The sequence below is a fragment of the Leptodactylus fuscus genome, chromosome 6 (genome assembly GCF_031893055.1).
Source record: "Leptodactylus fuscus isolate aLepFus1 chromosome 6, aLepFus1.hap2, whole genome shotgun sequence".
Taxonomy (NCBI): domain Eukaryota; kingdom Metazoa; phylum Chordata; class Amphibia; order Anura; family Leptodactylidae; genus Leptodactylus; species Leptodactylus fuscus.
In genome coordinates this window covers 128,726,165-128,749,943 of record NC_134270.1, presented here as the reverse complement: position 1 = coordinate 128,749,943, position 23,779 = coordinate 128,726,165, and the positions used below count along the sequence as shown (strand labels likewise).

At 43.9% G+C, this 23,779-nt stretch overlaps 1 protein-coding gene across 1 annotated transcript; it reads left to right on the top strand.

Annotated features, from left to right (window-relative positions):
* Positions 1 to 1,414: 1,414 nt before the first annotated feature.
* On the top strand, positions 1,415 to 22,569 carry KPNB1 (karyopherin subunit beta 1). Its single transcript, XM_075277210.1, has 22 exons — positions 1,415 to 1,568; positions 1,723 to 1,781; positions 6,689 to 6,871; positions 6,957 to 7,157; positions 9,284 to 9,436; positions 10,237 to 10,296; positions 10,376 to 10,465; positions 10,540 to 10,650; positions 12,043 to 12,144; positions 13,257 to 13,481; positions 13,983 to 14,174; positions 14,278 to 14,408; positions 16,176 to 16,323; positions 16,415 to 16,486; positions 17,535 to 17,679; positions 18,231 to 18,313; positions 18,910 to 19,017; positions 19,099 to 19,242; positions 19,325 to 19,430; positions 19,587 to 19,701; positions 20,658 to 20,819; positions 20,916 to 22,569. Coding segments are annotated over exons 1-22 (2,631 nt in total). The 5' UTR covers positions 1,415 to 1,528; the 3' UTR covers positions 20,917 to 22,569.
* The last annotated feature ends 1,210 nt before the right edge of the window (positions 22,570 to 23,779 follow it).

Below are 23,779 nucleotides of genomic sequence, written 5' to 3'. Positions count from 1 at the left end.
CCTATATCGGGCAACCCAGACTTTCCTGCGGCTTTGCACTCACCCTTTCTTGTTCACAGCCCCACCCAGTCACATCTGACATTTCTTAAAGTCCTGTCTCCAACCTCTCTCTTACACTACACTGAACTGGTATCCCAAAAAAATGGAGGCTTAGTATCCCACTGGCAATACCTTCAACTGCACTACTTTTATTCATCTCTGAAAAAGACGCACAACCTACACAGACCTCTACTCCTGTTTGAGCACCTATTTGTGCGCTCTACAATGCCACTCCATCCAATATCTATCATCTATGACCTCTTCACTGCTGATAAGGATGAGCCCCTAATGACATATGTAGCCTGGGAAAAGGAACTTGGGACTACTTTTCCCCTTCATGCATTGCTCTCTGCCTTTTGCTCCTGTTATAAGTTTTCTATCTCCTGTAAAGCACAGGAAACCAACTATAAAATTCTCTCGTGCTGGTACAGCGTTCTTTCTGTCCACCACGAGATTTTTTTGTTCTTCCTCTGATTGATGTTGGCACTGCTCTGCTGATCAAGACAAGATGTTACACGTTTGGTGGACATGACGCCACTCATTTTGCTATGAAGTCCGTAGAATCATTAGGACAGTCACTGCGTTGCATTGGACGACGACCCAGCCCCTCTTCTTCTTTCCATTTTCCCCTGCAAAATTCAAAAACACGTTCATATATTAGTTAGTTTGATGCTGATAGCGGCCAGGTCTGTCATTCCCCAACTCTATGCGCATTGGCTCCAAGAGATCCTGCATATTCAGCAAATGGAGGACCGGATGGCGGCACTTAGACAGGATGATAGTGCCCACCAGAAAGTGTAGTTACTATGGAATACCTTCTATTACTCATTTACCTTTCACTTGTTTCATGGTCCTATTTCCCGGACCTCTCTCGGGCTTAGTAACTTCTCTTTCTTTTCTCCTATCAGTTTTTGATGTAATTCACCTTGTTGGTTATTGCCCAGCGGTGTTCGGATTACGTGTCCCATCTTACCTACCTCCTCCTGGTCTCCCCCTTGTATCTTTTCACCTTCCTCTCCCTCCATGTAAGTTATGTAAGTTTTCTTTCATGGTTCTATGAAAATGTTAATAATAAACCTTCTAATAACTTATATTTGCAAAACTGTTTAACTTGTAATTGCTACAGATTTAAAGTTACACTTCCACTGCTGCATTTAGACACCCATCACCCTATAGAGCAGCACTGACAGTTCTCTATCTGGCATGTAGATCCAGTTGTCACATGGCCATGCTTAGCCCCGCCCTCCCTCTATACCGCCTCCTAAACCCCGCCTCTCCCATCCCACAATCCATAGCGGCAGAGACTGGCGCCGCAGCGTGCTCGCTACCAATCAGCAGGCTGTGCGTAGAGTGAAGTCCGGTAGATATCAGTGCGCGATCGCGCTCCACCCCTCTTGCACTGCGCGCCTGAATCCCTCCGCGCCACGCTCCCTCCCTCCCTCCGGCAGACCGCCCGGCACCGCCCGAGCAGTGACCCGGTACCGCCCGCATGGAGCTCATCACTATCCTCGAGAAGACCGTATCTCCTGGTGAGTGAGAGGGGGCCCTCGGTGGTGGGTAGGAGGCCGGAAATCAGCGGGTTTGGGTGTAATGGGCATAGGGTGGGCTAGCCGGGTGTGACAGCAGCTAGGGCCGAGGGTACGGCATACAGCCTCATTCTGTCACGCTCTCTGTCTCCCATAGACCGCAATGAGTTGGAGGCGGCGCAGAAGTTCCTGGAGCAGGCGGCCATCGAGAACCAGGTAAAAAAAATGGAAAAAGCCGGGGACTATGTGTGAAACTGCACATGGGCAACTGGGGCCTGGCGAGCGCGAGCTTTAGGGCAGTGCTTCGGGTAGAGCAGCAGGATAGTTGGCAGCACACGGTCGGGGTGAGAGGTTGCCGGCTACAGTGTGCTAGGAAAGGGCCGTGCTTGGGCCTCCTCTAACCGCCAATACACGCGCAGCCTAACCTGCCCGCCACAAGCGTCCGGCCAATGGGATTGCTAGGAGAGATGGAGCCGGGTGGCGTCTGGCCAATGGGAAGGCGAGGCTGAGGGAGCGGCGCAGGGGGCGGTGGCACAGCATGTTGAGTTGACGAGTGGCCTAGTGCTCAGTGCCGGGAACCAAAGCCCATGTGGGGATGGAGCTGTGGTGTCCATAGTGTGGCTGCCCCTACTGGCAGGGTTCTGTAGTGTAGGACTATGGTCCAGTGCTTTGCAGCTTCCCTCGTGTGACTAGCCTGGCAGGCCATGCTGGGAGCCTCAAGTGTCAGCCCAGTGGCCATTAGTGTCACAGCTGCTATATAGATAGGTGGTGTCTGAGATTTGCACTGAGTGCTGCAGGAGTATTGCTGCTGGTCCCACTTACATGGATGCAAGAAGCAGTTTATCTGCTGACTGACCTAGCCAAGTGTCCAGATGTTCTGTACTGGAAAAGCCAAGCTTAGGGTCTCGGGTACTACCCCTGATTAACTAAAATGTATCCCCCCCCCCCCCCCCCCCAAGCACTGATAAAATTGTCTTTAGAGTCGCCATTACTTTACTATTAAGAGTTATCCCACAAGGAAAACCTGTCCAGCTGATCGGAGATAATCACCAGGTGCAGGAAGTGATGAAATGACAGCCACCCCTGCGTGCTGCCCCCTACAGTCATCCATGAGACAAGTTGTACATTGGTCACAATTGTAGGTGAAAGTTTATGTAGGTTTGTGCCAAAATTCCTTTAAAGAGGACCTTTCATCAGATCGGGCACAGGCAGTTCTATATACTGCTGGAAAGCTGACAGTGCCCGGTGTAAAGCGCTATCGGTCCCGGGACCGTAGCGCTTTAGTGTCAGAAGGGCGTTCCTGACAGCCAGGAACGTCCTTCTGCCCAGCAGCGCCTATCGCGCTGTACAGTATGAGCGAGGAGGAATGCCCCCTCCCTCTGCTCACAGTGCTTGTCCATAGCGAGTATTACCAGGAGGGGAGGGGACGTTCCTCCCCGCTCACACAGTACAGCGCGATAGGCGCTGCTGGGCAGAAGGGCGTCCCTGGCTAAGTGTCAGGAACGCCCTTCTGACTGTAAAGCCCTACGGTACCCGGACCGATAGCGCTTTACCCGGGGCACAGATCGGGAAAGCCAACAGTCTGAATTCAGCGCACTGTCAGCTTTCCAGCAGTATATAGAACTGCCTGTGCTCTATCTGATGAAAGGTCCTCTTTAAGGACAAGTTCACATTAGCATTGGCGGCAGAGTGACACCGTGATGGAGAAGCCTCTCTCGTTTCTGTCTGTATTCATTCTAATGGCGCCTTTTTCTGTCATGTTTTTGACTTTTCTGACATAAGTCATGCATGCAGGGCTTTCTTCCATCACAGAAGTAAACATACCTGATAGTAGCCAGCTTTTGTCAGGTTTCTTTACATTAGAGCGATTTGGGTCGGACACCAGCTGGAGGTGGCTCTGTCATGTCACTGTCTATCACACTATTGACATTATTCGTTCTTGTCCTGTATTATGGATCAGAGCAACAGACATGTAAAACACTAGTAAGAACTTCTCCAAGAAGTTCTGCTTTGACAGGGACTTGGCACTGGTGGAGTCTGTCACACGGATACAGTTGCTGCTGACCTCCCTTCCTGTTCTCTGCCCTTGGAGGTTCATTGTTTGTTCCAAATCATTGTCTGCATGAATACCTTTCCATATATACTTGTATCCTCCACCATGTATACAGGATATTGCTGACCTATAGTGGTTCACTTCTCAGCATCTATTCCATGCCGCTCTCTGTGGTAGTTGAGCCATTCAGGTGAGCTCTGTGGACTGATCATCCTGCTTTTCACTACATTGACTTCCCCCAATCCAATAGGCCATCAATATTCCGGTCCTGGGAAAACCAATTTAGAATAGTTATGTTGTAGACATTGATGCTAATGCTGATTTGGGTTCAGATTATATTCCTAAACTTTACAAAGCAGAAGTGGAGTGAGTTGTCCAGAGGAGACTGAAGGAGCTAATGTAGACAATGGGATACGAACCTCAAGCAATATCCTAGTAGAGAGTGATATAATTCATTCATGAGACCTCAATATAACTGATACGGTGAGAACACGCTGAGCCCTGTGTTTCTCTCCATAGGCATTCTGGTTGTTTTATCGTTTTGTTTTTTCTCAATAGGCTTGCCATCAGATAGTAGGTAAAATGTAGTGCCGCCTTCTTTCAGTAGAACATATCCAGAACCCAAAGTCTGTTTTAAGAGTCCAGGCTCTCTGCTGCTAACTAGCTACATATAGGAAAGCTGAATACGTGTAAGTAAGCCTGAAAGGCGTTTTCAGGTTAAAAAAACCCCCCCAAAACATTGACCTATCCAAAGATCAGGTCATAAACAGATCAGTTGGGGCTGACACTCTCAACAGTTGGGTGTTCAGTAAATAATAAATATAGCAGGAAGCAGACTGCCCCGGTGTGTGTAGTGGCCAGACTATGTTACTGCAGGTTAGCGAAGCTGTATTGACTTAGTAGATTCACCAGCAATTGTCTCTTAACCATTAAAGAAGACCTTTCACCTCCTGGGGCACATGCGGTGTAAAACACCGCTAGAAAGCCGACAGTGCGATGAATTCAATCAGCTTTCCCATTCTGTGCCCCCGGTGAAGAGCTATCTGTGCTGATACCGTAGCTCTTCACTGTCAGAAGGGCGTTATTCAGAAATGCCCTTCCTCACAGTAGCGTCTATTGCGCTGTAATGTGAGAGGAGGTGCTCCTTACCACCCAGTGATGACTCAGAGCGGTAAGGAACGTTCCCCCCCCCCCTTAACTGGAACCCAACTTGCCCCAATATATCTGTATATCTCTGTCGCATATCCTCTCAGTCTTCTGCTTACAATGCGTTCTTTCTGTTCCCTAATGGGAAAACATATCTAACCTGCGTTCTAATCTGCCTGTTTGGCCAGGGAGGAGTCCCCAGGTCTCCTTTCTGCCTCTGCACAGGTGCGTCAGCCAATGATTCATTTGATCACTGCATCATTGCTCGCTACTGATTGGCTGGCGTGCTCAGGCCAAAGGCCAGTGACCCAGATGGAGACTCCCCACTGGATCCTTGGCCAAACAGGTGAGTATGCACTGTTTATTATATTAAGGGTTAAAAAAAAATAATAAACAAAATTGGAATACCACTTTAAATACATTTATTCATAGTTCCATTGCCAACCTTGGCTAGGCTGCAGATGAAGCCTGTGCTGGCTGTGACAACTGAGCAGGACTGATGTGAGCCACTTGGCAGGCACCACAGGAAATATTACAGCTGCCAGCTATAACCTTTGTCAGTGAAAGTATTTCTAGTCCTTTTTGCCAGATGGCTTTGTCATGTCCTGCTCAGATCTCTACCCCAATATTATAGAAAGTACAGTGGCTCTCTCTACCCATCAGGTTTCAGGTAACTACATTTCTTGTGAAATGCTACAGTACCTGTATGTGACCTAAAGCTGAGTTCAGTTTTCACATGGTTAACAATGCACAGCTAACTTGCACAAAGTTGTTGGCATGTGCCGGTGTGATCTAGGGGACAGCAAAAGGACATGTTTGAGGGCTGGTGAGCCCAGTCCTTGGCAGGGTGACCAGTCTCTGAGATGTCCATGTTCTGTTACTACTAAGTGAAAGTTTGGCATAGATTGGGACTTGTGTGCAGTTCACATAGTCTGTGTTCCCTATGCAGGAAGTAGTGTAGGTGTGTCTCCAGCTCCCGCCTCTCCTAGGGGTGTGTGCTGGAACATGAGTCGTCTTGCTTTACTTTTCTGCATATTGGGGGTCATCCAAGACGGGAGTCTTCTAATCTGTTGTTTGGATGAACTTTGGGGTTTCTTGATCAATGCTTACTGTTGATGGCAGATGTTTTCTATTCTGTAATATTTCTTGTGAAAATTCAACAAATTTTGCTAGTTGAGTGACAAATCCCATTTGCAGCCACTTTAACGTAGTTACAAGTTTACAACTTCTCCCCAGTATAGGGGATGAGTCACTAGTGAGGGGGAAGGGGGCTAACGGAACACCGGTCATGAGAACAGGAGGCAATGAAGAGTGCGATGCTGCTCTATTCAACGTCATGGTGGTCGCCAAAGATTCTTAAAAGCTGTACTTCAGTTTCTTTGGCAGTCCCATAGAGAGGAATGGAATGTCATGGCGCTTGTGTGATAACTGCACTATTCCAAAAGGGGTAAAAGGGACCCCTGTCCTCTCCTCAATTGTCAGGCGCTTACCATTTGGTTTTCCTTTATCTACAGGGTAGGATAAAAGTTGTTCACTTCACACAGCTCCTTTTAACTACTTTGGGATACCATTTACCTGCTGCACCCATGGGGAGCCTGTGCTTATTGCAGCCTGTATTGTAAAGGTATTAAGGCAATAAGCAGACCCGCGAACAGGTAGTGCCAGCAGTATTTCAGAGACCCACACTGGTGTCCATGTTGTATGTATCTGGTCTCTGCAAGCCAGTGGTGGCAAATATAAATCTCCATTTGTCATAACTGTATTTCACTTTGCTTGTGCAATATCCTAAGATTTTTGGGGTTTGGAGATTGACCTTTGCAGGTCTATAAGAGGTTTATTTTTTGGGGGTGGCATATAATGGATATGTTTATACTATTGTGTATGACACCTGTATCTTTAGCAAACTTTTTTTTCTCTTTCCTAGGCAACCTTCTTGTTGGAGCTCTCAAAAGTCCTTGCAAATCCTGGAAACAGTCAGGTGGCTAGAGTTGCATCTGGATTGCAGATTAAAAATTCGTTGACCTCAAAAGATCCAGATGTGAAGGCCCAGTACCAACAGCGCTGGCTGGCCATTGACGCTAACGTCCGTAGGGAAATAAAAGCCTTGGTAAGTTCTGATTTAACTGGTTTTTGGGTGGAAGGATACATTGATATTAAAGTTGCAGAAATTGACTTTTCTTATGTCTTCACAGGTGCTGCGAACACTAGGTACAGAGAGCTACAGGCCTAGTTCAGCATCACAGTGTGTGGCAGGGATAGCATGTGCGGAAATACCAGTCAACCAATGGCCTCAACTAATTCCCCAGCTTGTTGCCAATGTCACAGACCCAAGCAGTACAGAACATATGAAAGAATCTACGCTGGAAGCCATTGGGTACATCTGCCAGGACATTGTAAGTATTCTACTACAGAGAAATCAGTGGTACCGCACACTCATTAAAAATTGTTTGTGGTGCTAGCAAAGAAGGGGTCCTCCGACCCATATAATCATAGGAAGATAAATCTTGCTGCACACTAGTAGTATTGAAGGAATATAATGATTTTACAATAGAACATACGCCATTGACACAATGCAAAATAATAGTTTTGAAAGGCAAACTAGATCAATCAGTATTGACGTTTCGGTTGTTAGACCTTCATCGGAATAGATCTAGTGGATAGCATGGCAGGGAGAAGTGTCAGGGCGTGCACGGACGGAATGCAATTGCAAGCGATGTGCTTGCAAAGCACATGGAGCCCATAGACTATAATGAGCTCCGTGTGCTTGCCGCGCACTGCCCACACGAATGGATTGTGCGGGCAGTGCACGGCAAGCACACGGAGCCCATTATAGTCTATGGGCTCCGTGTGCTTAACTGCACAACGCTTGCATTAGCGTTGGTATTCCGTCCGGTGGGGTCTCCATGCGGACTCCTTGCGGACGGAATACAAGCGCTAGTGTGAACCAACCCCCTTACTTAGACTACATAAACATGCGGTTTTATACACTGCTAGAAAGCAGACAGTGGGCTGAATTCGGTGCACTATCGGCTTTTCCGATATATGCCTTTGTGATGGAGGTTTCTGTTACATTAGTTTTGGCACCAATATCTCCCCAGTGTCAGAAAGGCGTTCTTCATAGCTCAGGGTCATCGCTTGGCTGTAAGGAATGTCCCTTCTGACAGTACAGGGCTTAGAGTACAGTTGAGAAGGGGGGAGTGTTCCCAGCGATGGAGCTATGAGCAACGCCTTTATGACAGTGGGAAAATATTTGAGCCAAAAAATAATGGAACCAATATATCACTGCCTTCTAGCGGTATATTATACCTCACTTTTAAGAGGACTTGAAAGGTTCTCTTTTACAAATGAAAGAGACTGAATAACTTCTGAACACTCAAATACCGTGATGAGTACTGGCCTAATGTCATTGGGCAATGATTATATTGCAAGAATTTTTAGCTGCATTGGGTGTTCTTTTCAACAGTCCAATGACGGTAATGCTAACAGGTCTGTCGCCAGCAACTAGATGATTTCCATAGCGCAGACTTTGGCCGGGAAACTTTTGCATAAAAATATCTAGCTTTGCGTTGAGTGTATAGGCAAGTCTCCATTTTTAGATTTTCTTTTCTTAGAGTCCCTTTTTTAAAAAAAAAATAAAATCTGAGTGTGCACAGTGAGAATTAGGGGGAGTTCACACTACCGTCGGTGTCCGACAGGTAGTGTCCGCTCAAAATCTGGCAGGGACATTAGGAGCGGACACTAGCTGTGTCCGTGACACCTGTCATTTATTTAAATGAAGATCAGGTGCGTTCTTTTGCACTCCGTGCCCGTCCTTCCCTGTCCTCATGTAAAGATGTCCGACTTCTCAAGCGGACAGAAGAACCCTACATGTCCATATGCCCTGGACTTAAGCTGAATGTCAGCTTAGTGTCAGAATCTCTTCCTGTCATGTGATCGACTCATACTTCCTTTGCGATCGACCGGTAGATTACGATCAATGTATTGGGCACCCCTGATCTAGTATCTACTGTAAAACTGTATTTAAGTGGAGGATCGAGCCTGTGTGGAATATATCTGGTTCTATAGTGGAGTTATCATCAATTTCACGATGAGAATCTGAGTTGTGCATCCTAAAAATGGCAAATTAATCCATTAAATTATATGGCGAGCCCTAGCTCAAACAGTAAAGTCTAGCGGTGTAGGCAATGGGTTTAAAATGTTTGCTCAATGAGATCCAACTGCTGGGACTGCCATCGAACAGTCTTGTAAAGGACCAGAGCATAGCACATGGTTATTTTCAGTTGTCCCATAGAGATGTATGAGACAGGAGCCAGCATGCCCAACTTCTCCAATCATAAGTAGTGGATCTCCTTACTTGTGATCATTGATGGTCCCAGCATTTGGACCCTCACCCATCAGAAACTTATCCTCTAACATGGCACGACCTTCTAAAGTATGGCAAACTGTACTGCAATGCATATAGGATTTCACAGGTTCTATATAATATTTTATAATTTATTTTTTTTCCTCCCTCTTTTAGGACCCAGAACAACTGCAACACAAATCCAATGAAATCCTGACTGCAATTATCCAGGGTATGAGAAAAGAGGAACCAAGCAACAACGTTAGGCTAGCAGCCACCAATGCTCTGCTCAACTCTCTGGAGTTCACGAAATCTAACTTTGATAAAGAGGTTAGTTGGTGGTTTTCTGTTTATTTCCTACCTGTGATGTCAGTGTGTTCCCTTCACACTGTCAGCTGGCCTATACCCAGCTGGACGTACTGCCATAGTATAAAAGGCCCACAGAGAATGTGTGGAATTGCTGAACTAGCAGCGTCCGGCCCCTGTGCTTGAATCAGCTATTGTGACCCAGAGCTTGCTGATGGCTATCACTGCTGACTTAGGATGTGACTTCAGTGCTCAGTGAAAGGTGCACAGACAGAAGTTAATTTTTCCGAAAGGCAAGGTGCTCTGAACCTTCTGCAATACAGCGAGGCATGTTTAAAGCTGTAGGCTTGTTAGATACATTGTGTCGAAAGTTCATTGTTGCCACTTTCAGTTGAGAAGCCAAGACCATTACATGTGTGGGTGGTAACTCCCAGCCTTATTGTCATAACTTATGTCACAGCACTTATTTCCGCAGCCTATGTCAAGACCTCTTTTTGTTTAGGATGTGTTAGGCTTCATACACATTTGTGTTGGAGTCTCCATTTAGAGACTGTCACGGTGTGTATTGGAAATTGCCAGACAAAAGTGCTGCACACCAACATTTTTGTCAGGCGGTATCAGTTTTAAAGAAGACGTCCAACTGATTCCATTAGTCAGTGGGTCCATCGTGCATTGTTGGTATTCACTATTTTAGTGGTTCGTGTGTCTCATTGTAGTCCTGCTCTGGACCAGAACAATGGCAGAGTGATACATGTGTGAACATGGCATAAGCTGCTTGGGTTTTTTGTTATAATCAGTTTTATTTTTATTTTTTTTACCTCTAGTCTGAAAGGCATTATATTATGCAAGTGGTGTGTGAAGCAACGCAGTGTCCTGATACTAGGGTAAGTTGTTAGAAATAACAGCGCATATATCAGTGTGACATTACTGCTTTTTGTTTCTCATCAGATCTTTATTTTCTAGGTGCGAGTAGCTGCTCTCCAGAACCTGGTGAAGATCATGTCCCTCTACTACCAGTATATGGAAACTTACATGGGACCTGCACTTTTTGCTGTAAGTTCTGTGATTTGACAAGAACTGCTTTGTAGTTATGTAAAGAACTTTGTGACGTAGATTTTGTTGTGCAGATCACCGTGGAGGCAATGAAGAATGAAATCGATGAGGTAGCACTGCAGGGAATTGAATTCTGGTCCAACGTCTGTGATGAGGAGATGGACCTGGCAATTGAAGCATCTGAGGTAAGAATCCGAAGAAAGTGTCACATTTTAGTGTGTGCATGAATGGAGCAGATGACACTTTCTGGAATAAATCTGCAGCATGTGAATTACTGCTTTGTGTGTCAAATTGACTATAAAGGGCTTCCTGTTTTTAGAAGGGTCCTGTCTGTTTTGGGGAAAAATTCTTGTTTACTTCATGAAATAACAAATCTAGAGTATCTTTTCCATTTAGCGTATCCTTATCCATTTATGAATAAATCGGCAACTGGGTGTCAACACTTGACTTTTCTAGTCGGTGCTGTCTGTGCCAGACTCAAAACTGCAATAGTAATACCCAGTTGGTAAATTATTTTGTAATTGGGTACAAACTTATTTCGGATTACGAGCATTTACTAGAGCACATACCTGAGAGCAGCGGATGGGTCCTCTGTAAGGTTCTGGCTACACAGCCATCCTGTACTGCAGTCCAGCAGAATAAAGGCATGCAGTTTTTCAGGTAACCTCCAATGCAAGTTAATCAAGCATATGGAGAAATTGCTTATTAAACAGACTTAATGGTCTTAGATGGTCAGAATGGAATATGACGGTTCTAGGACAACTTCACCAACTGTATACAGTTGAAATAGTGGCTAAGACACAGCACTAGATATAGATAACTATATAAAATTTAATGGCTTTTGTGATGTCCTGCTTTGGTCATACCTGATTGTATGTCTAAGGATGACAAGTTCATGCACCACTCATAAAAAAAAAAAAAAGTTTGTTGATTATGACTTTCTGAAGACTGACAATTAGGTTATTGACCAAATTAGGTGTGATAGAAAATATATATTTATCTTTTAATCTAACACGTATTTGCTTCTGCCAGGCAGCTTCTTGCTGTGACCTTCCCCTTCTCATCTACAGATTTGTCTTTCTGAGTATTGAGCAAGTTATCTTTAACATTATCCTTACAGTTAAAGGGGTTTCATACTAAAACAATAACTTGCAGATCCGTGTGGGTCTGAAAGGTCAGACCCTCACCGATCAGGGGAACTGAGGACATTTGTTCCTCGTTCTGAATTGATCGGTGGTCATGTAACCTGTCCACATCGCACCTTTTTTTGCTTTCGGTGATTTGTGGAGATGGCCAAGCTATACAGCTGGCCTTTCTCATTGAAATGAGTGGAGCAGTGTACGTGCTGCCCAACCACTGCTCCACTCAGGCCAGCACGGATCAGAATTGTGGATTTTAGTACCCCTATTCTGATTGTTCAAAATCCTACTGACCTGCAAGTTATTCTTTTTAAATTATATCTTAACTCTATGGGGAAAACCCTTTTATGTCTGTCCACAAAGTTTTTGTTTTTTTTGTTTTTTTTCAACCTCAATGCGAGATGTTTACATGACTGTAGTGCACTCTTTATATTCCAGGCTGCTGAACAAGGGAGACCACCAGAACACACCAGCAAGTTCTATGCTAAGGGGGCGCTGCAGTACCTTGTTCCTATATTGACACAGACTCTGACTAAACAGGTGAGATTTTTTTTTCTTCTTTCAAATTTTGACTTTAAGGTTGAGTTCAGACGGGGTTTTTTTTTTTGGTCCGGAATTTGACGCAGAGGCCTCTTCAGATTCCAGACCAAAAAAATGGGTAGCTGCGACTGGATGCCGGCTTAGGCCCAAATGAATGGGCCTAGTTGGGAGGAAGTGTCTTCAGGTGGACGTCCGTGGCTGAATCCTCCTGAAGAAAGAACATGTCGCTGCTCCCATTGATTGCAATGGGAGGCGTTTTTTGTGGTCAGGATTTTGATGCAGATTCCACGTCAAAATCCTGACCAAAAAACCCAGTCTGAACCTGGCCTAAAGGTGTTGAGCAAACATACTCCTCTGCTACTTTATAACAGAGATTCAGGTATACGTGAACACCTTCTTTAGCAGTATGGCAGTTGTCACGAAGAGGCTCTTAAAATATAAATATATTTATCCGGTAATCTAAATTGCTTTGTGTCCCCCAAAAAATTGAATAGCACTAGGAAGGTATAGATGCCCAAAATGGCAACACATAGAATTGTTTTTCTCTAAATGCATATAAAAGTAGAAAATACTGTGAAACACATACACCTTAGGTATCCCTGTGTCTGACAGTGCCCAGTCTACTGAATATACGGCATCTGCAGTGCTCCTGTTCCGGAGGGAAGGGGTTAATAGGAGCACTGCAGATATCCTATATATTCAACCAGGCTGAATTCCAAGTGGGGGGGGGGAAACCCAGTCCTCAAGCTCAGGGAAGGGGCAGACAGACAACCAAAACACCCCAGCAACTGCTGCACCCAAAAACTCTGACCATTTTAATTTTTGAAATTTTCTAGTAGCTTCTGCATCCCCTCCCCCTCCCGGCTTATACTCGAGTCAATAAGTTTTCCCAGTTTTGTTTTTTTTTTGAGTAAAATTGGGGGGCCTCTGCTTATATTCTGGTCGACTTATACTCTAGTATATACGGTATGTAGATTGGAATACCCCTTTAATGGCCGCAGATTGGACTTGCTAGTCTCTGGGTCTGTCTCCTGATAAGTACTTGCACATAAATCTGAAATGCTGCAAGGATTTGTGTACTGCCAGTATCCAACCTCTTGCTCTGTTACTAGGATGAGAATGATGACGATGATGACTGGAACCCTTGTAAGGCTGCTGGGGTATGCCTCATGCTCCTTGCTACCTGCTGTGAAGATGACATTGTCCCACATGTGCTGCCATTCATTAAAGAACACATTAAGAATCCAGACTGGCGCTACAGAGACGCAGCAGTCATGGCATTTGGCAGTATACTCGAGGGTCCCGAAGCCTGCCAGCTGAAGCCACTAGTTATCCAGGTTGGTGCTTTCTTCAGTTTTTCTTGTGAATTATTTTGTGTCTGAGGATGACAAGTTCATGCACCACACAGAACAAACTGTGTTGATTATGAATTTCTGAAGACATTTATAGGCAGAACATCCTTTATAGTTTAGCACTATATATTATGTTCTGAGCTAATGCTCACGTTGTAACTTGGATCTTGTTTCGTTATATTCTGACAGATTAATTTGACAATGCCTGTTAGAAAAATTTTCTATTGATGTGGAGATTGTCTGTCTGTTTTGGCAGGACCTCTGTTTCATTAGCAACTGTTAAGCCAAACCTTATGTATTCTGACTGTTCATTACAGGTAATATAAGGAATACTTGATGGTGGTGGTCTCTTAATTGGATGACAGGACTATATTATAGAAGTATATTTACTGTGACATTTCATTCTCTAGCCAGGACTAGCATAATTTAATTCTCAAAGTTTATTTTGTCCTTCCTAAATTGCGTTTTCGCTCTGCTTTACTCTAGGCAATGCCCACTCTCATTGAGCTAATGAAGGATCCCAGTGTGGTGGTCAGGGACACTACTGCTTGGACCGTAGGAAGGATATGTGAGCTTCTGCCAGAGGCAGCCATCAATGATGTTTACCTCGTTCCATTACTGCAGTGCCTCATAGAGGGTCTAGGGGCAGAGCCAAGAGTAGCTACAAATGTCTGCTGGGTAAGTAAATTGTTCTCATGTATGGGAAGAACTCCATAGATTAGACACGATACCTGTCATGGTACTGTTTTATAGTGGTAGTATAAGGTTTGTTTGCTTTCAGGCTTTCTCCAGTTTGGCTGAGGCTGCGTATGAGGCCGCAGATGTAACAGATGACCAGGAAGAGCCAGCCTCATATTGCTTGTCCAGCTCCTTCGAGGTGATTGTACAGAAACTGCTCGAAACGACTGACAGGTGAGCATTGCTTTTAGTCAGTGGGTATAAGAGGGGAGGACTATCATGTGGAGCATTAGCTAGTCCTAGAAAACAAACCTCCACCAGTTAGCAGCAGCGCAGATCCACTATGGAAGCACAGGAGCTTCGCTCAGCGTCCACAAAGTCAAAAGCACCCAAGAACCCTCACAGTAGTCACCTCTGGGTCACCTGGTTGTTGGTGCATCGCACAATATGGAATGGAAGAAATATTGACTATATGGCATCCATAATACAAAACATGACTGAGAAGTGATTATGCAGTGCAAGAGCTTGCATAAATACCCTTACAAGTACCTTACCAACACAAACTACATAAGATACATGGTATAAAATAATCACAAGTGTTGAAGATAAAAATAGAAAAACAAAGGAACATTACTAATAATTGGGCTGCACAAATTAAAAATACATTAACTAGAATGTCTATCGTAATATGTAACTAAAATATCCACATAAATCTTAATCTTTTTTTTTTTTCTGCAACCTCCGAATGCGATCAAAAAGTTAGTGAATGGCTTAAGAAATTTTTACAGTGAGTAGAGCCGCATTCATAAAACCCACAACAGTGGAACCGCACTTTTTATTTGGACTTTGACTATTTGTACAAAGTGGGACTCAAAATATTCCCCAGTGTAATGGGTTTCCTATAAACCTCACATCCTGATGTTTCTCCTAGATATTCATGAATATACTTGGGTGTTACTTTTACCTTGTCAGTGGTTTGTGTGCCTGCACGGTTACTCAGTGCTTGACAGTATCGGAGTGCAGGGCCACATCCCAATAACAAGGAGAATAGTAACACCCACTTACCATTGCATAAAAAAAAAAAAAACTATCAGAACTGGGACTGGCACACAGGGTAGTTTTTAGAATAGACTTTCCAGAATTGCTTATGGAAAATACAATGTTTCCCTAAATATGACATAACAGGACAGTTGGTGGGTCCTTCGTAAAGCATGTCTGCTTATTTTTAACTTGAGGATGGGGACTATGCTCTGTTTTATAAAAGATAACTGTGAAGGTTAAGGCACTTTCATAATAAGCAGCACTATCACAAGTTCCATCTGGCCCATACATGAAGTAAGATTACCTTCATTACAGTTCACTAGTGGATGGATTTGTGTATTTTCCACTCTTTTCTAGTCCTCACCTAGGTCATGGCACCAGCAGTAAGACTTTCCCGTTGGCTTCTGAGAGTTCCCTAGAATCAAATGGAGAAACTGACTGCATCCTTTGTGTAGTCATGAAGTCAGTCTTCTTGTTGGTTACCTTGTAATCCAAGGATTAAAAGGAAGTGGATAACAGTCCACTACAGCCATGAAGACTATCTTCACTATATCTGATATTGATACCTTTCAGTCGTTCTTCACCTTTCTAAATCAGTGACATCAATTTACACTGACTATTGCAGCCATTACCGACCTTGCTCTGTACACTAATGTTTTGGAGCTCTCTGGAGCCACCTTAAACCTGGGAAAGTCTGTATTGTGTAGAAATGATTTCCTTGTCTGAGGATGACATGTTCATGCACCACGCAGATGTAACACTGGTGATTATGACATTCTGAAGACATTCTAAAGGTGTCCTAAATGTTTTTATTTTGTTGCTAAAGGAGTATTCCAGCCTGAATCTCTGGATAGGTGATAAATACTTCAGGCTGGAGTGTCTCTAAATCTCCACTCTGTTGTGTTTGGTAGTTTGTATTGGACTTGGCAATTGAGTAGTCTCTTTCCCTCCCTTAATCAGACCTGATGGGCATCAGAACAACCTACGAAGCTCAGCCTACGAAGCTCTAATGGAGATAGTAAAGAACAGTGCCAAGGACTGCTATCCGGCTGTGCAGAAAACTACTTTAGTGATAATGGAGAGATTGCAGCAAGTGCTTCAGATGGAGGTAGGAGTTGGGAGCATCTGCTGCGTGAGACGTAACTATCTGGAGCCAACATCATGTTCTTATGCATTCCACCTCTCATTTCTTTTGACAGTCCCACATACAGAGCACATCAGACAGGATACAGTTTAATGATTTGCAGTCCCTCCTGTGTGCTACACTCCAGGTAAGTCATCTTGAATATACTTGGTCACTCCACTTAAAGCTTGGTATAGATCAGATAACCATGGAAAGTCTTAGGATGACAAGTTCATGCACCACGCAGATCCTGCTGTGTTGATTTATGACGTTCTGAAGACTTACATGTGGTTGAAAGACCAAGTCGACACAGTTTTATTTTTGGAGATTGTGTACCTGCTTTTGTGATATATGCGCTAGTACTGATCCTTGGTCACCTAATTAGAGCCATCTCTCCTGTTTCAAGAGGTAGCTGTGCCCGTGGGGGCTGGCTTTTCTAGAGTCAGGCAAGCTTAACCATATCTTATTGACTGGTTCTCTTTATTAATCCCATGGCAGCATGTGCAGTACTATTGCTGCAGATGTCATAAATATGGCAGCCTCATCCCTGCTGTTTCACATGGCAGTCACCTCTGTGTTTTACTTTTCGCTTCAGTTTTTGTTCGGTAATGGAATAGCTCTCCTGGGAAGAATTGCTTGAACTATTAAAATATAAAAATATCCCACGTGGATAGTTTAGTGGGGGGGGGGATGAAAATGGTTGAATCTCACCATTTTGTTCCATCCAAAAAATGAAATAAAAAGTGATCAAAACCGCATGTTTTCACCAAGATGGCATCAGTAAAAAGTTCACCAGACACCTTATATTGCAATTAATTAACAGCACTGATATGGCCACTACAGGTGGACATACTGGCAAAGCAGATGCTGTGTGCTGAATTCAGCGCACTCTCTGCTTTCTAGCGGTATATAAAACTGCACATTCATGAGGACATGACTAGTCCTCTTTGAACCATTGCACGACTTGCCCCGTCACCTAGACAGTGGTCGATGACATATGAGGTGTGCTGAGCACAGAATGAACATACACTGTTCACCATTGTAGCCTCCCATTTTTTAAATTTTTTTATTTATTTTAAATATGCCCTTTATTTTTTGGGATCGGTTTTGTATGCAATGTCAATTTGAAAATGCAACTAGTAGTCTCTAGTGTACCAGGCATGCAGCAGACCTCAACTTACTTTTTCTCTTTCAAGAATGTACTCCGCAAAGTACAGCCCCAAGACGCCCTGCAGATATCTGATGTGGTAATGGCCTCTCTACTGCGCATGTTCCAAAGCACAGCAGGTTCAGGTGGTGTACAGGAGGACGCCCTTATGGCTGTGAGCACTTTAGTTGAAGGTAAGGGTCAGAGACTCTATTCTCTCCTAGTCTCGTCTGTTTTAATGCTGTTTAGAAAGTTCAGGGTGTTTGGTACTGATCTCACTATCTCTTATATCAATGTCTGAGGATGACAAGTTCATGCACCACACAGAATTTGTTGTGTTGATTATGATTTTCTGAAGAACTTTGATGTAAGGCTGTTTTCCACCAAGATCACTTATTCCCCATACAGGGGCTTGTGCTGATCCCTGGGACCCTCGCTGATCAGAAGAGTGCAGGTCATGTGTCTGGAGTGGCAGTTGTAGTTGTGTGTTGTGCGCCGCTGCTAGTCATTCATCTGTGGGACTGCCAGAGAAGCCGAGTACAGTGCAGTCTCAGAGATGAATGGACAAGTAGCATGCATGCACATGGTCGCCTCTCCATTCTAGTGAAGGGTATACAGGACCAACACTCTACTGTGAATAGGGGATAAGTTATCTTAGTAGGGGACCCTTCCCCTCTAAGTGACACATGGTCTGTATTTTTGGTTCTCATTGTTGGGCCCTTGTCGCTTTTATCTTTCATTGTAGTACTTGGAGCAGAGTTTTTGAAATACATGGATGCATTTAAACCATTCCTTGGCATTGGACTCAAGAACTATGCAGAGTATCAGGTGAGATTATTTAGGCTTTAGTGGGGATACCCTATAGTAAAATTTCAAAGTAACTTGGTGACTTGAAATCCACTTTACAAACTCTTTTCCTTTTTCTTGTTTTTTTTCTTTTGTACTTGAGTTCACCATACTTAAAATGAACCTGCCCATCACATGTGTAATGCAGGAGATGGAATTGCTTATCCATAATATCTGGCCCACTATTTTTATTCATTTTTCAATGGGTTATGTGTATATTCGTTTCTTGACACTGCTTGTCCTAGTCTATTTATGTGACGCTGCAGTTTGCGGTTTGTTCATTGAAAACCTAAAAAAAACCTTTTAGATTTTTACTGCTCTGTAGGGCACAGAAATCAAGAATTTATTTTGAGGTATATAAATTAAAAGGGGAGGTACCAAGTTATGAAGTTATAGCTTATCAATAAGATAGGGGCCCCACTGCTAATGTTGCTTACACTAGGACACTAAGAATATGGAAGCAAAAGCCATCTATTGCCTTTCAGTTTTTGCAGCCTTCTCTTTTCTTTTTCTGTACTTGTAAATGGTTACCTATTTCTTGCCTCATTGACTGACATTCTGTTACTGTCCTGGTGTAGGTTTGCCTGGCCGCTGTTGGACTTGTAGGGGATCTCTGCCGTGCTCTGCAATCAAATATCTTGCCGTTCTGTGATGAGATAATGCAACTTTTGTTGGAGAACCTAGGGGTAACCACCACTTCTTCAAGCAATGTTTGAGCCACCTGATGTTTGTGATCAAGTTCCTAAGGTCTTAAACTTGTTTTCTAGAACGAGAATGTTCACCGGTCAGTAAAGCCACAAATCCTTTCGGTGTTTGGAGATATTGCACTGGCTATTGGTGGGGAGTTCAAGAAATACTTAGATGTAGTGCTCAATACTCTGCAGCAAGCCTCTCAAGCTCAGGTGGACAAGGTTGGTAGCAGACTTGTCCTCTTATTGTATGGGAATGGCTTCACTGTGTCTTGTATTTACGCCTTTTATTTAATCTCTTTAGACAGACTACGATATGGTGGATTACCTCAATGACCTGCGTGAAGGATGCTTGGAAGCATACACAGGCATTATTCAGGGTCTTAAAGGAGACCAAGAGAATGTTCACCGTGAGTAGAATCTGGGAGCCCCCCCCCCCCCTTGCTTTCTCTCTCTACAATAATTTTCGTTAAATATTCAATTGTAGATTTTCCTAGAACATCAATATTTGTTCCAGTAATGTATAAACTAGTGGAGAACTTAACACGGCAATCTTCTTCTTATAGCTGATGTGATGTTGGTGCAGCCACGTGTGGAGTTCATCCTGTCATTTATCGATCATATTGCTGGAGATGAAGATCATACAGACAATGTGGTAGCATGCGGTGCAGGGCTTATTGGGTGAGTAGTGCTAATGTGTATGCAGATGTATTGAAGGCGTTTTCCACACTAAAAAGATAACCTAGGCTAAGTCATCAATCTCTTTGACTTTGAAAACCTCTTTAAAATAACTGCATGTTACAAAGCCAAACTGATATACTCATATGAGACAAAAGGTCATTATATAGGGGACAATGCAATCTGATATAGCTGTCATTCCTTTACACACATAGAATAAAATAAAAAGGATGCAGGTAAAGGAAGTTTACCCAAACCAAAATCTTGCAAATTTACTTTGAGATAATCTGCCTTTTATAAACAAATAAGCTGTTTGGTGCTCCTGTGGTGGTACAATGTCTGCTGGAGCACCCTTGTGCTTTTGTTCTACTTTGGAGCTGTTAGTCTTTTTAGTGGGCAATTCTGGATGGTGCAATGCCTTAGGTACACCAAATAGCGCATTTGTAAATGGAAAGAAACGTTGCTGCTGAGAAATTAAAAATGACAGATTGATACCAGTATTTTCCCAGTATTGCTACTCACTGAGAACGGCTTATAAATGGTCTACAAGAGCCTTTAAGAGGACGACCTCCACACCCTCAATACCAGTTATTAGACTAATTCTAGCACATTTGGGATGTTTCAAGGTGGGTGGTCTCTGATTCAGAGCTCTGGATCTGATTGGATGATGTTGGTCAGTGACCACCCAGTACAAGGCCTAACTGCATTATATCAGGCACTACAACTACATTGGTTTCTCAGAGGTGGGACTACAGGAAAATAAATCCAATGATTCGAGCATGTTGAAGTGGGTGAATGTGGTGAAAGGTCCTCTATTAAACTACTTGATGCCCACAAGCCAGTCAATTATTAAATACCCCAGTAGGTGATGAAGCCGCCTGTAGAAGATGGCTCTGTCAGATACCAGTTTGTTTGCTCATTTCTTCAAATTGAATTTCCTCCTTCCAATATTACTACAGGGATCTGTGCACTGCTTTTGGGAAGGACGTTGTTAAATTAGTGGAGACTCGGCCAATGATCCATGAGTTGCTGACAGAGGGCAGGCGATCAAAGACGAACAAGACGAAAACTCTTGCCACCTGGGCAACCAAGGAGCTGCGGAAGCTAAAAAACCAAGCTTGGTACGTAGCCTCAAGATTTTCTCGGACACGAGTGGAGCTTTTTTTTTTTTTTTTTTTTTTACACTATTCTTACTGTGACCTCTCTTCTGCCTTTAGACCACATCGACTGGGTGAAGCTGATAACCCACTGGAATTCTCCAACCTTTTCAAAAACAAAAAAATTATATCCCGGAAGCGAGACGTATGAGCGGGGTACTGAATGTTTGAGAGTGAGAGAGTGATTGAGTGAGGCTTCAAACATACCACATGGATAACGCGACCACAGCAGTGCTGTGAGAAGAGCAGACTTCCTGGGAGAGAGGGGTGAGAGCTGTAACCTTATCCGCCCACCAGCTGAGAGGAGCAAGGGGCCTGTTGGCCTTCACAAATTGGGTGTCTGCTTTCATTGCCTCGTGGCCAGGGCAGAGCAGGAGTGACTGGTGTAACTTTATAATTTTTTTTTTTTCTTTTTCAGTCCATTGTTACATCTGGCTTTTATTTCTTTTATTTTTTTTCCTACTTTTTTTTTTTTTTTATAAGCTCCCTGCATAAAGATGCAGCCCACACCTCTTAATAGCTGCATATGACATCTCTTTAGGACGGGGGGATCTGTACGAAAAAAAAAACCTCTCAAGAGCAAGTGTGTGTGAGTGCGGAGGTATAGCAGTCTACAGTCTGAACTTCATTTACTGTTTCTTCTGAGGAGAAGGTGTTAATGTTGAACATGCTTCTGGATTCAGCTGAAAGGAGTAACGCCGTTGTTACCAGATGCACAACACAAGCATTCTAGATTACAAATTAAGGTCTGTTTCTCTAGGTTGTTTTAATTCATTTTTTTTTCTTCTTTTTTTTTTTTAACTGCTTCCTTTCCAGAGGTGTCTGCATAGCGGCTGCCCCTGGCAGGGAAGTAGTTAAGGGAAACACTGGCTTGGTTATTCTCTAGTCCTGTAGTGAGCAAGCGGGGATCATACACCGTTAACTTGCTTTTGTCAATCTGTGAATGGGACAAGGGGGGGAGCAGGGAAGTTTAAGATAAATGTAGGAAAACTGCTAACCAGGGAAAGTGCCCCCAGCCTTTCATGTAACATCTCATCTGAAGGGTGCAAGGCTTTTGAGGGATCTATCTGCCCCTCACGGTGTCATTATTTGTAAAGAAAAGATAGCCCTCAAATGTGCCAAAGAATCAAATCCTTAAATGTTCAGAATGTGAAATGACCTTTTGCTGCAGCCAGGGGGGGCTGTGCTGCACCAGTTCTACACAATGCATTCTCCCTGTGCTTTCTTTTCTACCCATCTAGCAGTGAAATGGTATAATCTACACAATTTACCAAGGCTATTGCTTGTATGGTAGATTCAGCCGTTATGTGAGTTGAAGCTGCGTTCATGAGAATAGATTAATTTAACGAAGTAATTAGAGCCTCAGTGGGGTCACCGCATTGAACTGTGTTCTCATGAATCCTTTCGCTCACACAATGGCTGCCTCCTTAGAGTATAGGCAATGGGTACTTCTAAGATGAACTAAAGTGATGCTATGCTATAGAGCGTGCAATGCTAACTTTTATTTCAGAGTCTAATGTGATATTCAATTTCCTGCACTTAAACAGAAAAAAAAAGAGAAAACATTGAAAAAATAGAAAGAAAAATTAAAAAAAACTAAGTATATTATAGATACGGACTGGATGTACGTTGGACCATGGCACTTGTACAAGGTTCTATTTTTTCACTGCAGTTAAATATTAATAAAATGGTGTCAAACATCCCCTGCCCTTCATCTTGTGGTTTGTTTTTTGTTAAATTTGGTATGAGCACTTTTTATCCCCCCCCCCCCCCCCCCTCCCCTTTCTGTCCCATGTCCAAATGGCAGCCATGTATCTGCACCTGTCCCCCTCGGGTGCTCACACACTTATTTTAGCCTCTATAGCAGCCTTCATGGAACATGACATAGTTGCCAGTAATTGCTGGTACCATGTTCTCGTGGTACCTTCTGTGTCTGAAGATAAGATAAGATAATCCTTTAATAGTCCCACCTTGGGGAAATTTCAGCGTGTTACAGCAGCATAGTAATACAGATACAGGATAATACAGAGTAATATGTTACAGACGTAGACACAGATAAGCTGAGAAGAGAAGATATACTAGGAGTCCATGGCAGCTAAGGAAAAACAGAAGAGAAAGAGGAAGACCTCATGATCATCCTCATAATCATTAGTTCTCTGTGCGGAGAGCTCTTCGTTTGGTCTGATGTAGATTATACAGCCTGGTCGCGGTTGGAAGGAAGGACCTGCGATAGCGCTCCTTCTCACACTTGGGGTGAAGCAGACGGTCGCTTACAGTGCTGCCAAGTCCCATCAGGGTCCCATACATGGGGTGGGATTTGTTCCCCCGCATGGAGGTCACCACAGACAGTATCCTTCTGTCACCCACCACCTGTACTGGGTCCAAGGGGCTCCCCAGGACAGAGCTGGCCCTCCTGATCAGCCTGTCAAGTCTATTTCTGTCCCTGGTTGATATACTGCTTCCCCAGCAGGCCACACCGGAAAAGATGGCTGAGGCAACCACAGAGTTGAAGAAGGCCCTAAGAAGTGTCCCCTGGACTCCGAAGGCCCTCAGCCTCCTGAGCAGGTAGAGTCTGCTGTGGCCCTTTCTGTGCAGCGCCTCCAGGTGATCAGCCCAGTCTAGTTTATTATTGAGGAGCACGCCCAGGTACTTATAGGTCCTGACTATCTCAATACATGTTCCTTGGATCTCCACCGGGGTCGGAGCACCTCTCCGTTTACTAAAGTCCACCACCATCTCCTTGGTCTTCCCAGCATTAATCCTGAGCTGGTTCTGCTGGCACCATTCAACAAAATCCCGGTTTAAGTCTCTGTATTCCCTATCATCGCCATCAGTGATAAGGCCGACTATAGCAGAGTCATCGGAGTACTTCTGTAAGTAACAGCTGGATGAGTTGTGCCTGAAGTCAGCAGTGTACAGTGTGA